This window comes from Bombina bombina, chromosome 5 (assembly GCF_027579735.1).
Source record: "Bombina bombina isolate aBomBom1 chromosome 5, aBomBom1.pri, whole genome shotgun sequence".
NCBI classification, from domain to species: Eukaryota; Metazoa; Chordata; class Amphibia; order Anura; family Bombinatoridae; genus Bombina; species Bombina bombina.
This window is the reverse complement of record NC_069503.1, coordinates 873,680,438-873,696,335: the sequence shown is the minus strand read 5'-3', so window position 1 is coordinate 873,696,335 and position 15,898 is coordinate 873,680,438. Positions and strand designations below refer to the sequence as shown.

The 15,898-nt window shown below is 36.8% G+C and overlaps 1 protein-coding gene across 1 annotated transcript in view; it reads left to right on the top strand.

Annotated features, from left to right (window-relative positions):
• Positions 1–1,694: 1,694 nt before the first annotated feature.
• Positions 1,695–15,898, top strand: part of LOC128661646 (ethanolaminephosphotransferase 1-like) — a 189,672-nt gene continuing 175,468 nt past the window's right edge. Inside the window, exon 1 of the mRNA XM_053715877.1 lies at positions 1,695–1,751. Coding sequence (XP_053571852.1) covers positions 1,695–1,751 — 57 coding nt within the window. The remainder of the gene's footprint in view (positions 1,752–15,898) is intronic.

Sequence of the window (15,898 nt, the reverse complement as noted above, 5' to 3'; positions counted from 1 at the left end):
CTTGTGCCTGATTTGAACTCATAGTTTGCCGAAGAGCTCGGTCATAATAGCAGGGGGTGAACAATCAGGTCTGTGGAGTCTCATAACTTCAAACATAACTGTGTTGCCTCTTTATTATTATCTTTTCTTATGTATTAGTCTGTACTTAGTACTAACAGTTTAAAGTATACTAAGACTTTGTAGTTGTTCTTTTTGTCATATCTACAGCTAAGGATGTTTAATTAGTTAGCCATAAAGTAAGTGTCAGTCTGATTAGAAAGAGATGTAGGGGCGCTGTCTCATTGTGCATCATGATATTTCAGGTTTGCCTAATGAATGCCATACACCTGTTATAGGGTTTCTGGGATAGTTTGGTGTATATATGACAGTTTCCTAATAAACTTCCATATGGTGCCACAAATAGTTAATGTTAACAGGGCGCAGGTAATGAGTAACACTATATATGAGACTGGGATTGACATTAAAGGGGCACGCAGACCCTACTTGACATGCTGCAGGGGTATTTTTATGGATCACTGAGACCACGGAGACTGACTGCAGTTACTAGTCTCTGGCAATAAATAAATAATAGACTGACCCCCCTCTTCGTATGTTATATTGCCACAGGGATACTAGTCTTGTTTACCTTTAGTTTACCCTAGTTGGTACTGGCCTATTCCCAATTATTCCTATTCAAGATATCCTGTATGTCCATATTAAATTTTCTAAATATCAGATTACCACTTAGGCATATAGATACTGAGTAAAACATCCAATGTCATTTGTGTACTTTGATAGTTCCTCCTCACATCTATGAAAAGAAATGATTCTGGGTATTTGTTATCTACATGTAATATCATAAGTTAATCTTCAGAATTATGCAAACATTGTTTGGCTCCAAGAGAGACCATATGTGCTAGTTAAGACCCTCCCCAGTTTATGATTTTATCATCAGGGTACAAAAGTGACCCGGTTTAGGTTGGGAGGTGTTGCATTATATTATAGTTCTCCTTATGCGTTAAAAATCTACCTCTCATCTCTGACTATGTGGTATTATGCTGAATATTTTCATTGTGAATATCATTCTAGTGGTTAGCTTAACTAAATAAAGGGGTACCATGGTAATATTAGAACATAAAATAAAATCTAAGGTATCATGAAAATAGCTTGAATAAGATAATATGTATGACTTGATTACATTTTGGACATGGCCTGTTATAACCCTCAGTAGTCTTATTCATATTCCTAGACACATTAGCTAAGAGGGGGTTCTGGTATTGCACTTTTTCTCTTCTTCTCTACTTTATAGGCATGTTATGTTACTGAGTTGATTTACACAATGTTTTGTTTTACATTATGTATCGCCAAATACCTTAATAAAAAACTTTGATTTAAAAAAAATAATAATAAAAAAATAATAATATTTCTATGCTATTCTTTTTATCTTTAGAGCCGCCTGTCATGTGCTTTATATTGCATGCATACAATAAATTGCAAGGCAGTACCTATATTTTAAAAGCACCTATCTTGGTGAGTAATTACAAAGCTCTGTTCTTAGCAGATAAGATAGCAGAGCTCAGAGGGACATACATGCACACACACTGTCTAATGTAACCAAGCTTGCTGCTTAGATACAGAACCTGTGCCTGCCGAGGAGAGGGAGAACTCAGCAGACTCGTTGGGGAAGAGAATAGTTGTGTTAAAAAAACATCATCATGTTTAGCAAGCAATATGTTACTGCTGATCAACTTGCTGGTTTCGACAAGTACAAGGTAACAATAATAATGTATCCCATAGAAAGCAGAAACCTATATCAGCCATTCTGTTAAAGAGGTGACTGTTTAATTTAATATATATGCAGATTATTAACAAACATCATGGGGATATAATCTTTTGTTTGCTATATTTCATATGAACTTTGTCTTTATTTAATGAAATGATGTTAATTGTGAAATATTATGCATTAAGTAATGCTGCACAACTTGTGTGTATTGCAGTGGTCTTTATAGGGAAAATAAAAATAAAATAATGTTCAATAGCTTTTTTTTATCATTCTGACGGTGCTATTTTGAGTCAGTGATCTTGGTGAGCCTAATGATTTATTAACTATACAGGGATCTAATTTCTTCCTTTGACCCATTTTTTTTTTATGTTGACGGTTTTACAAATTATATAGAGGTTATAGATGAGTTGTAACAAGAACTTAGCAGTTTATCAGGTATATGTTTGTGCATAGTACAATAGTACAATAGAATTTATGATGCATGGAATTTCTTAACTGAGTCTATTATCTAATCTCTGATAATATTTTCATGTTTCTCCTAGCGCTTCAGCTTCAATGTTACAAATAATCAGTTTTAGTTCAGAGTAAATGTTACCCAAGGCAATAGCAAAGCCCTCAGTAATAACCAATAAAATTTAAATCATATAGGGTCAGATTATGAGTGGAGTGCAAAATTGCGCTTTCATGAGCGCAATATTTGCACTCCACTCGTAATACTAGCACATGCAATTGTGCGCTGGTATTATAAATGACCCGCAATGCGAATGCGAGCTCGCGTTCGCATTGCATGGAAACTTTGTGCTCACGAGAGCATGCTTCGATAGGCTCCAATGGGAGCCTCGTTCTGATGCCGTCATACATGGCACAGAACCTAAGTGCAGCGACAGGGGTGAAACTACAGGGGGTGCAGAGGTCGCAATTGCGACTGGGCCCCCAAGGGTGGGGGCCCAGCTTAATAAAAAAACGTTGACCTGCCACTGCCTGCACTGATATTATGTGAGTGTGAAAATATAATATAAAAATAGATAAAATAGGCTAAAACTAATTAATACTAGAGGACCCTGCTCCAAAGCATTTAGGATCTACAATCTTGTTCCAAGTGATACATTATCTTATATATCAGATTGCTCTCTTTTATAGTTTCATGTTATAATGGTTGTCATTTGTGATGTCTGTGAATAGTAAATATGAAGATGTGCGCCAGTAACTAGAAACCAACTACACTACAGTACAGGTTTTAATATGATATGCAGTGGTTCTAGAGCTCAATATTTGGGGGGCTAATTGGGAGGGCTAACAGAAGTGAAAGTTGAACGGCACAGCACACATAATATATGGAGCCTTTGTAGCGCAACTGGGATGCTACACGTGTGTGGGGGTTTATACAACCCCCCAGCAACCCCATAGAACTGCCACTGGTGATATAACCACAAAATACTTTGCGCCAGATTACAAGTGAGGCCCAATGTATTTTGCACTAGCACAATCGCGATGTCGCAATACATTTTTCTCCCGCTGATATTACAAGTTGGGAGAAATCTTAATTGCGCTAGTGCAATCGCCTTTTCCGCCTCAATCCTTACCGCAATCTAAGAGCTCTGGTAAACTGGTTTCCTAAACTAAAAAGTTGCACAAAACACAACAAAAATACCCTACAAAATACACTTACATCCATAAACTATACTATTAAACCCTAAAACACCATCCCCCCACATCGCCAACCCTAATTAAAACTATTAACCCCTAAACCGCCACCCCCCACAATGCAAACTACATAAATAATATATAAACCCCTAAACCGCAATCCCCCACAGCGCAAAGTTATAAACTAACATCTAAACCCCCTAACCTAACACCCCCTAACATAACCCCAATTAAAATACACAGAAATTAAATAAAAACTATACTAACTACCTTAAAATAAATAAAAACTTACCTGTAAAATTAAATTAAAACCTAAGCTTATAATAAAAAACACCTAACATTACTTAAAAAAACAACAACTTACATTACCAAAAATAAAAAAACATTCATTACAAAAAATTTAAAACCTACATTACAAAAAATAAACCTAACATTTATAAAAAATAAAAAACCTACAATTACAAAAAAAAAGCCACCCCAAAAAAAAACCCTTTTCTAAAAATAAACTACCAATAGCCCTTAAAGCCCTTTTGTAGTTTTAAATTAATGTTACAGGTAAGTTTTTATTTAGTTTAAGGTAGTTAGTATATATTTAATTTAATTTAATTGGGGTTATGTTAGGAGGTGTAAGGTTAGGGTGTTTAGTTGTTAGTTTATTACTTTGCGTTGTCGGGGGATGGCAGTTTAGGGGTTAATAGATTATTTAGATAATTTGCGATGTGGGGGGATGACGGTTTAGTGGTTAATAGTTTTTTTACATCGTTTGCGATGTGGGGGGATGGCGGATTAGGGTTTATTAGGTTAGGGGCTTCTGGTAGGGTGTAATACACGGGCTGCTTCTAGCGCGCGCAAACAGCAGCGATAAACCCGATATCATATGCGTGCAACTGTTAGGGCGCCACTCGTAATCTGACCCTATAAGGGCTAAATTTATCAAGCTGTGATTGCAGCTTTGGAGCCCTTGTGGTGCAGGTTTCTATACAGCTCTATGTATACATATTTTATCTTATATTACAGTACAATGTGTTTTACTCACTACTAAATTATCTCTGGGAATGTGGTGGGTGGACACTTTAAAAAAGCTATTTGGGGCTAATGGCAAGTGCATCCATTGTTCTCACAAATTTATGACTTTTATCAGCTTTTCTCTCACTGCACCTCCTGGCACATCTGTCAGTTAATAGCAAACCTTACTGTGACATCATGTCATGTTAAACAGTCAATAAACTTGGTCTGATAACACTATTGATTTAAATATTAAGTTAAGCATGAGTAGCAGATGGAAAAAATAATACATGTGTAGATATTGCTATTTAATATGAAAGCGCATGTAATTATTATAACATATTTTAGGACACAAAACATATCTTTTATGCATGCAATACAGAAAAAGGTAAAAGAGTAAATAGGATGTAGAACAATACACATTTTGAAGCCCTCATCTGATGAATTGTTCTGTGAAATGCGACCACATCAGGGGTGTTAACTTTAACTCCAATGCTCTGTTTTAAAGGGACAGTGTACAACAATTTTCACATAACTGCATGTAATAGACACTACTATAAAGAAGAATATGCACAGATGCAGATATAAAAAGCCACTATAAAACCTTTTAATAAATTACTTAGAAGCTCCCAGTTTAGCTCTGTTGAAGAGGTTAGGCTGGGACACCAACTGAAAAGGGCTGAGAAAGCATGAAGAGCATACACTCCCCGCCCCTGCATATGAAAATGATTAGACAAATAACAATCTGTATACATTAGTAAACATCTAAAAATGTGGGGCTTGGTTAGGAGTCTGAAAATCAGCACAATGTTACATTTTTACAAAAATACCCTCAGATGGGTTCTGTAGAGAAAATATTTACCTTTTTTATATATATATTTTTTTAATAATTTCTCAGAATGCAATTTCTCTCCTGCTAAATATATTTTTTTAAAAGATGGGGAAGATAGTGAAGGGAAATGACTGATTTGGTATAAATACCATCATTGAAAGAGCTTATGTGACAATAACATAAATTAAATTTGAAGCTTTCATCAATTTCTGACAGAAACTAAAGCATAAAGGAACACGAGATCCATTTTTTCTTTCATGATTCAGGAAAAGCATACAATTTTAAGAAAGTTTTTCGATTTACTTTGCTCTCTTAATATCCTTTATTGAAAAGCATGTAGGTAGGCGTAGCAGAAATGCTTGTGGAATGTTAAATGCAGTCAGCGTATGCTGTCGTCATTTAGTGATGTCGGGCGGACATATGATAAATTTACCCCTTGGGCTGGACTTTAAATGGACATTAAACTCAATAATGGTCTTTTATATGTGACCACGCTAGTGTAAATCGTAATTTTAAGTACACTGGATGTGCAAAAAAACCTATAGAAATTCATACTTATAAATACAAAATACAAACGCCTAGATTTAGAGTTTGGCGTTAGCCGTCAAAAGCAGCATTAAGGGGTCCTAACTCTGCTTTTGGCCGCCCGCTGGTATTTAGAGTCAGGCAGGAAAGGGTCTAACGCTCACTTCCCTACCGCGATTCCAGGCTACCGCAGATCCCCTTACGCCAATTGCGTATCCTATCTTTTCAATGGGATCTGCCTAACGCTGGTATTTGGAGTCTTGGGAGAAGTGAGCTGTAGACCCTCTACCGACAAGACTCCTACCGCCAAAAAAAGTCAGTAGTTAAGAGCTTTATGGGCTAACGCGTGAATATAAAGCTCTTAACTACTGTGCTACAAAGTACACTAACACCCATAAACTACCTATGTACCCCTAAACCGAGGCCCCCCCCACATCGCCGCCACTATAATAATTTTTTTTAACCCCTAATCTGCCGACCGGACACTGCCGCCACCTACATTATACCTATGAACCCCTAATCTGCTGCCCCTAACATCGCCGACCCCTATATTATATTTATTAACCCCTAATCTGCCCCCCCCAATATCGCCGCTACCTTACCTACACTTATTAACCCCTAATCTGCCGACCGGACCTCGCCGCCACTATAATAAATGTATTAACCAATAAACCACAGCACTCCCGCCTTGCAAACACTAGAATAAATAGTATTAACCCCTAATCTGCCCTCCCTAACATCGCCGCCACCTACCTACAATTATTAACCCCTAATCTCTCGCCCGCAATGTCGCCGCTACTATAATAAATTTATTAACCCCTAAACCTAAGTCTAACCCTAACACCCCCCTAACATAAATATAATTTAAATTAAACGAAATAATATTCCTAAAAATAACTAAAATAATCCTATTTAAAACTAAATACTTACCTAGAAAATAAACCCTAATATAGCTACAATATAATTAATAATTACATTGTAGCTATTTTAGGATTTATATTTATTTTACAGGCAACTTTGTATTTATTTTAACTAGGTACAATAGCTATTAAATAGTTAATAACTATTTAATAGCTACCTAGTTAAAATAAGTACAAAATTACCTGTAAAATAAATCCTAACCTAAGTTACAAATACACCTAACACTGCACTATCAATAAATTAATTAAATAAATTACCTACAATTACCTAAAATAAAATACAATAAAATAAACTATTCTATAATACAAAAAACAAACAAACACTAAATTACAAAAAATAAAAAAGAATTACAAGAAGTTTAAACTAATTACACCTAATCTAAGCCCCCTAATAAAATTAAAAAGCCCCCCAAAATAAAAAATTCCCTACCCTATTCTAAACTACAAAAGTAATCAGCTCTTTTACCAGCCCTTAAAAGGGCTTTTTGCGGGGCATTGCCCCAAAGTAATCAGCTCTTTTACCTGAAAATAAAAATACAATACCCCCCCCCAACATTACAACCCACTACCCACATACCCCTACTCTAACCCACCCAAACCCCCCTTAAAAAAACCTATCGCTAACCCCCTGAAGATCTCCTTACCTTGAGTTGTCTTCACCCAGCCGAGCCAAATTCTTCATCCAAGGTGCGCAGAGGAGGTCCTTGATCGGTAGAAGTCTTCATCCAAGTGGCAAAGAAGAGGTCCTCCATCCGGTAGAAGTGTTCATCCAGGCGGCGTCTTCAATCTTCATCCATCCGGAGCGGAGCCATCTTCAACTAAGCCGATGCGGAGCCATCCTCTTCAACTGACGACTTCCCGACGAATGAAGGTTCTTTTAAGGGACGTCATCCAAGATGGCGTCCCTTCAATTCCAATTGGCTGATAGAATTCTATCAGCCAATCGGAATTAAGGTAGAAAAAATCTGATTGGCTGATGCAATCAGCCAATCAGATTGAAGTTCAATCCGATTGTATTGAACTCGCATTCTATTGTCTGTTCCGATCAGGTGGCGATGTTAGGGAGGGCAGATTAGGGGTTAATACTATTTATTCTAGTGTTTGCGAGGCGGGAGTTCGGCGGTTTAGGGGTTAATACATTTATTATAGTGGCGGCGAGGTCCGGTCGGCAGATTAGGGGTTAATAAGTGTAGGTAAGGTAGCGGCGACGTTGGGGGGGCAGATTAGGGGTTAATAAATATAATATAGGGGTCCGCGGTGTTAGGGGCAGCAGATTAGGGGTTCATAGGGATAATGTAGGTTGCGGCGGTGTCCGGAGCAGCAGATTAGGGGTTAATAATATAATGCAGGTGTCAGCGATAGCGGGGGCGGCAGATTAGGGGTTAATAAGTGTAAGGTTAGGGGTGTTTAGACTCGGGGTACATGTTAGGGTGTTAGATGCAGAATTAGAGAGTGTTTCCCCATAGGAGCTGAATGCTGCTTTTTTCGAGGTATCCTATGGGGATATCGTGCACGAGCACGTTTTTTCCAGCTTACCGCTACCATAAGCAACGCTGGTATTGAGGGTTGAAGTGGAGCTACATTAGGCTCAACGCACCCTTTTTTTAGCCTAACGCAGCCCCTTAGACAACTCTAAATACCAGCGTTGTTGGAAGGGTGCGTTGGGAAAAAAGCAGCGTTAGCTACGCAGGTCTTTACCGACAAAACTCTAAATCTAGCCGAAAGCGTAATTGTTGTTTTTGAGAAAAATGGGCTGAACATGGGCATATATGAAATTGTCTCTTAAATCCCAGTGCAATTCTGTAAAGATTTTTGCACTGCAGATCTCACAGTTTTTTTCGCCAGTTAGGTGACAACCTTTTATTAAAACACTCAAAATACTTATAATCCTAATAGAAAACACATGCATATGAAAATATAGTCGACTGTAAGATGCTATACACAGGAAGCAGCGTAATGTGATTTATATTGGCTAAAGGATTTCATTTTTCGATTAAATACATTTTTATTGAAATATGTTTTCGACATAAAAAGAGACAAGAAATTCTTCGAAACATTATGGCATAATATTAGACAATTAAATACGTCATCCAGTTACAAGCATTTTCCATACTGTTTAAAGAGATTCCAGAACATGGATATCTGCAAAATCCTATAATAGATTTGTATTATTCAAGGACTCTAAGCTTAACAATTACAGTGAATCTCATCTGACATCATGCCCTGGTTGTCTGAGAGGGACAAGGACAGAGTCTCATCCCTTCACAATCAAATAAAGTATGAAGATCTTGACTTAGAGAGGAATAGGAAAAGAAAATTGACGAAAAGGAAGTAAAGAAGAAAGAAGAGGAAGTGTGGAAGAAAAGATGCCTTCTGATCAAGACACACCTTTGCGAAGTGTTCTGGAGCTTATAAGTGGTACTAGGTAACTGATTGATGCCTGGATATATAAAGAGTCATTGTAGTAATGTCAAAACTATATAGAATCATAAGTGATCCAATAAAACCAGATCTTATGAAAAGCTTCCTGATTGTCTTGAATAATTGCTACTTTTTCTGACATGTTGTAAAAGTGCCTGATTTTATGTAGAATTTCGTCCCAAGTGGGAGCGCCTTCTCTCCAGTGTCGGGCTATACATGTGTAGCAGTGCATAAAATCTTGATAAATTGATTGATGTATTTTGTTGAACTGCCGTAGGCGTTCATGTAGTAGTGCTTGGCTCAGATGAATGGGACTGTATAGGATTGTGCTTAAGAAAATTGATAATTTATTCCAAATTACTTTATTATGAGAGCAGTCCCACCACATGTGTTTATACGTGCCCTCAAGTTCACAATCTCTGTAACAGAGTTTGGATCCCTGTCTAGTGTTATGAAAGGTGATGATCGGGGTGAGGTACCACCAAAAGTTTGTTTTAAGGCAACTCTCCAACATGTCAGCACTTATTGTATAATAAATTATTCCAGTTGGGAATATCAATTTCTGTCAGCTTCCCATTTAATATGTAGAGACGTTTTAGTGACTTGTAAGGAGGATTGAATCATTTGTTATAATTGTGTAATGTTTTTTCTAGGTCTGGAATAAGAACTATAAATGGTTTCTAGGTTCTTAAAGGGATGGCCTTTCGCAGATAGTAGGTAGTTACATATGGTGGAGGATAGAAAAGAAGAACACAGAGGCGGCGCCCAATGGCCTAATGGTGGAGGATAGCTGTACGTAGATAAACCAGTGTAATTTGATAGGAGTTAGTTTGTCCTGTAATTGCGTGTATGTCATTATTTTACCTTTGTCTACTACATCTGCAATCCTGTATAGACCTCTGTTTTTCCCATTTTTTTATAGTTGAAATCTGATCTTATGGTGTTATTAATATCAGAGGGGTGTTAAGCGATCTGTTAGGGAGTAGCTTTAGGGATGAGGTGAGTGTAGACCAAGTTTTGAGCATATAGTCTGTGATTGGAGATTTATGAAGTGTTTGACTTTGAGCAAGCTTTGGATCTCACAGGGCTAGCTCTTGGGTTGTATGTCTGACTCTAGTGTGGTCCATCTAATCTCATCCTCCATTTTATTAAGAAGGGTAGTTTGGGCTAACCTAGCTGCTTGAAAGTAATGTCTAAGGTTTGATGCTCCCATACCTCCTAATTTCCCATTTCTAATGAATTTATATTTAGTGATTCTGGCTATTTTTGTGCCTCTTATAAAGCTATTTATGCAGGTTTGGAGATTGTCTAGGTTACAGTTCAGAATGCCTATTGGGATTCGTCTATCAATAATACTCTTTCCCACTAATCTTCATTCCAATCTTTGTGAGCTTTAGCATATCTTAGCTTTTTTCACCCTTCCGGAAAAGTGGTTTCTTGGTGGCTTCCCTTCCACAAACACCATTCCTGATCAAGCTTCTTCGGACTGTAGAAGGGTCAACTTGGCATCCTGATGCAGCTGCAAGATGCTGAACCAGGTCCTTGTTGGACTTCTTCCAGTCTCTTAAAGAAGAAACTCTGAGAAACTTCTCATCAGATTTTGAAATTTTTTTTGGCCTCCCAGTCCTTTTTTTTGTCCCTGAACTCTCCTTATACTTCAAATTTCTTTATATCAGCTTGAATACCACATGTTTAGTATCCAGTTTGCGATTTACCTTTGAGAGGGACCTTGCTAATGCAAAAGTATGATTTTATGTCTGTTAAATGATGTGATCTTTGCCATTTTGAATATATGATGTGATTGAACGTTGGTCTTAATAGCAAGCTTCTAATGAATTAAACTCATACCACATGTGTATGTAATGATTAAGCATGTCTTGCCCAAACCTAGTGTAATAGACAATTTTCACAGCAGTCATTTTGATATGAAATAGTAGGACAAATACAGGTGTTAATAATGACATTAAATAGGGTTCTATTCCATTTAGGTTTATGAGAGCCAGGTTCCTGCTATTGCTCATGTGTAAGAGGAGATCACACTAAATACTTGCCAGCATTTTTTCCTGATTTTTTTTCTGTTTTTTAATTCTGGATATAAATATCTTGTATGTTTTGGTTGTATTCTAATAAATAGACTGATAAATAATTCTATATGGTCATTATACCATTGTTAAAATAACAAATCTAGTGGTAGCCTAAGACTTTTGCACAATACTGTGTATATATATATATATATATATATATACATTGGAGGCCTTCCCAAACACTTTGCCATTTTCCATACCCTAATTGGATCAGCCAATAGAATGCGAGGTCAATCCTATTGGCTGATTCAATCAGCCAATCGGATTGAACTTCAATCCGATTGGCTGATTAAATCAGCCAATCGTATTTTTCCTACCTTAATTCCAATTGGCTGATAGAATCCTATCAGCCAATCGGAATTCGAGGGACGCCATCTTGGATGACGTCATTTAAAGGAACCGTCATTTGTTGAGTAGTCGTCGTACTGGAAGGATGCTCCACGTTGGATGTCTTCAAGATGAAGCCGCTCCTCGTCGGATGGAAGAAGATAGAAGATGCCGCTTGGATGAAGACGTCTGCCGGTCCGGATGTCCTCTTCTGCACGGATAGGATGAAGACTTCTGCCGGTCTGGATGTCCTCTTCTGCCCCGATTGGATCGGATGACCACTTGTGCCCGGCTGGGTGAAGACGGCTCAAGGTAGGGTGATCTTTAAGGGGGTAGTGTTAGGTTTTATTAAGGGGGGATTGGGTGGGTTTTAGAGTAGGGGTGTGTGGGTGGTGGGTTGTAATGTTGAGGGGGGGTGTATTTATTTTTTTACAGGTAAAAGAGCTGATTACTTTGGGGCAATGCCCTGCAAAAAGCCCTTTTAAGGGCTATTTGTAATTTAGTATAGGGTAGGGCATTTTATTATTTTGGGGGGCTTTTTTATTTTATTAGGGGGCTTAGATTAGGTGTAATTAGTTTAAACTTCTTGTAATTTTTTTTATTTTCTGTCATTTAGTGGGGGGGTTTTGTACTATAGTTTATTTAATTTAATTGTATTTAATGTTAGCTAATTGTAGTTAGTTTATTTAATTAATTGAATGATAGTGTAGTGTTAGGTGTAATTGTAACTTAGGTTAGGTTTTATTTTACAGGTATATTTGTAATTATTTTAACTAGGTAGCTATTAAATAGTTATTAACTATTTAATAGCTATTGTACCTAGTTAAAATAAATACAAAGTTGCCTGTAAAATAAAAATAAATCCTAAAATATCTACAATGTAATTATTAATTATATTGTAGCTATCTTAGGGTTTATTTTATAGGTAAGTATTTAGTTTTAAATAGGAATACTTTAGTTAATTATAGTAATATTATTTAGATTTATTTAAATAATAATTAAGTTAGGGGGTGTTAGGGTTAGACTTAGGTTTAGGGGTTAATAACTTTATTATAGTGGCGGCGACGTTGGCGGCGGCAGATTAGGGGTTAATAGATTTAATAGGCTATGTGGGCTATGGTGGTTTAGGGGTTAATACTAGAATAGGTTTATTGCGGTGTGGGCTATGGCGGTTTAGGGGTTAATACTAGAATATATTTATTGCGGTGTGGGCTATGGCGGTTTAGGGGTTAATAATTAGGCTTATTGCGTTGTGGGGGGTTGTCGGTCTAGGGGTTAATACATTTGTTATTAGGAGTGAGAGGGGGGATTGCGGATATAGGGGTATACGTGTCGGGCTTATTTTTGGGAGGCGTGTTAGACAGTTACGGGAGATTTCACATTTTTGTTACTTTTCTTAGGCACCGGCAGTTTCTAAAGTGCCGTAAGTCACTAGCGACTCTACTTAATTGTAGTTACGCTTATTTCTGGACATCGCTAGTTTATCCGACTTACGGCACTTTAGGTGAAATTACGGGCGGCGCGGGTTCCCTCGCTTGCGCCGAAACCTACGCCGTTTATCGGATCGCGCCCGTGATCGCTTGTGCACAATTGAAGTTAACAGAAGTTATCTGTTTTGCAAAACAAAAAAGTATCACAAAACACCTCAAAAATACATTACACAATACAGTTACACTCATAATAACACCATCTAATAAAAATTATTAAAACAAAATATTGCACAAAAAAGTTTTAAAGGCTCAAAGAAATGAGATCTTAGGTGTTAGAAAAAAAGTCAGGCAAAGGGATTTAACATAGACATACATACATATACATGTCTAAATATGTATATATATGTGTATATATATATATTTACACAAACAGTTGGTGGTAAAGAGTCCACCAATTGCAAAAGAATACACTTGTAGCACTCTCTTTATTCCATGTAGTTGAAAGTACTACACAGTGAAACTAATAAATGAAAATGCTTTGGTCTCTAACATATAAATCTTGGGATAAGAGGAGGCAATTTGGAACATGAATTGCTAAAAGCTGAAACCAAATGGATTTACTTGCTCAATACTGTATACCCGTATGGGTTGGATGAAAATAATAACTGCTTTTCATATTTGTACATGAGCAATTGTCATTTCTGACATACAAATTAATATTGGAATTAGGATTTAATCTATTAACTGTTCTTTGGATACACTAATTAAGATTTAAAAGAAAAAAATAAAAGTATATAATAATTACTCATTTTTATTACATAAAACTGTTTTATTTATTTTAAAAAAGATTATTTTTTCCTATATAGCCTATTTTTCTAATTAAAATGCCATTTGAGGTAACCATGACACTGTCTAACACAAATTACCACATGGAGGAATACATATTTTTGTAACCCATGTAGGTATTAAATTCAACAAACACCCATTTTGGGCATCACTTTTCAAGAATTTTATTTACATTCTATTACACCTATAGATGCATCATAGCCTTAAACATGGTTTATATTCACATTATTATTATTTTTATATCTATTCTCATCTAGAAGAATATCTTCAGATACACACATAATTTTATTATTAGAAAAGCACCACCCTCACTCACTCCAAATGTTTTTTTTTTATATGTTTGCACATAAGCACAATAGACCGGAAATGTCTCCTTCTCTTAGCACTAGAAATACTCGGCTACATTACGAGTTGTGCGTTAGCCTTAAAAAGCAGCGTTGAGAGGTCCCAACGCTGCTTTTTTCCTAACGCTGGTATTACGAGTCTTGAAGGTACAGGTGTACCGCTCACTTTTTTGGTCAGACTCGAAAATACTGCAAATCCACTTACATGAATTGCGTATCCTATGTTTTCAATGGGACTTGCATAACGCTGGTATTTACGAGTCTTTAAAAAAGTGAGCGGTACAGCCTCTCCTTTCAAGACTGATACCGCATTTAAAAGTCAGTAGTTAAGAGTTTTATGGGCTAACGCCGTAGTATAAAACTCTTAACTAAAGTGCTAAAAAGTACACTAACACCCATCAACTACCTATTAACCCCTAAACCAAGGCCCTCCCCACATCGCAAACACTAAAATAAAATATTTAACCCCTAATCTGCCGAACCGGACATCGCCGCCACTATAATAAATATATTAACTCCTAAACCGCCACCCTCCCGCATCGCAAACACTAGTTAAATTTTATTAACCCCTAATCTGCCGTCCCTAACATCGCCGACACCTACCTACATTTATTAACCCCTAATCTGCCACCCACAATATCGCCACAACTATATTAAATGTATGAACCCCTAAATCTAAGTCTAACCCTAACCTCCCTAACTTAAATATAATTTAAATACATCTAAATAAAATTACTACAATTCACTAAATAACTCCAATTTAAAACTAAATACTTACCGATAAAATAAACCATAAGCTAGCTACTATATAACTAATAGTTACATTGTAGCTAGTTTAGGGTTTATTTTTATTTTAGAGGCAACTTTGCATTTATTTTAACTAGGTACAATAGTTATTAAATAGTTATTAACTATTTAATAGCTACCTAGTTAAAATAAATTAAAATGTACCTGTAAAATAAATCCTAACCTAAGTTACAATTACACCTAACACTACTCTATAATTAAATTAATTACCTAAACTAAATACAATTAAATACAATTTAAACAATTATCTAGTACGAAGAAACAAAAAACACTAAATTACAGAAAATAATAAAATAATTACAAGTTTTTTAAACTAATTACACCTAATCTAATCCCCCTAATAAAATAAAAAAGCCCCCCAAGATAATAAAAAGCCCTACCCTATACTAAATTACAAATAGCCCTTAAAAGGGCCTTTTGCTGTGCATTGCCCCAAAGTAATCAGCTCTTTTATCTGTAAAAAAAAAGTACAATAACCCCTCAACTTTAAAACCCACCACCCACACAACCAACCCTACTCTAAAACCCACCCAATGCCCCCTTAATAAAACCTAACACTAACCCCTTGAAGATCACCCCACCTTGAGAAGTCTTCATCCAACCGGACCGAAGTCCTCAACGAAGCCGGGCGAAGTGGTCCTCCAGACGGGCAGAAGTCTTCATCCAAGCCGGGAAGAAGAGGTCCTCCAGACAGGCAGAAGTCTTCATCCAGGTGGCATCTTCTATCTTCATCCATCCGGCGCAGAGCGGCTCCATCTTTAAGACATCTGACGCGGAGCATCCTCTTCAAACGAAGTCCAACTGAAGAATGAAGGTTCCTTTAAATGACGTTATCCAAGATGGCGTCCCTTGAATTCCGATTGGCTGATAGAATTCCATCAGCCAATCGGAATTAAGGTAGAAAAATCCTATTGGCTGATGCAATCAGCCAATAGGATTGAGCTTGCATTC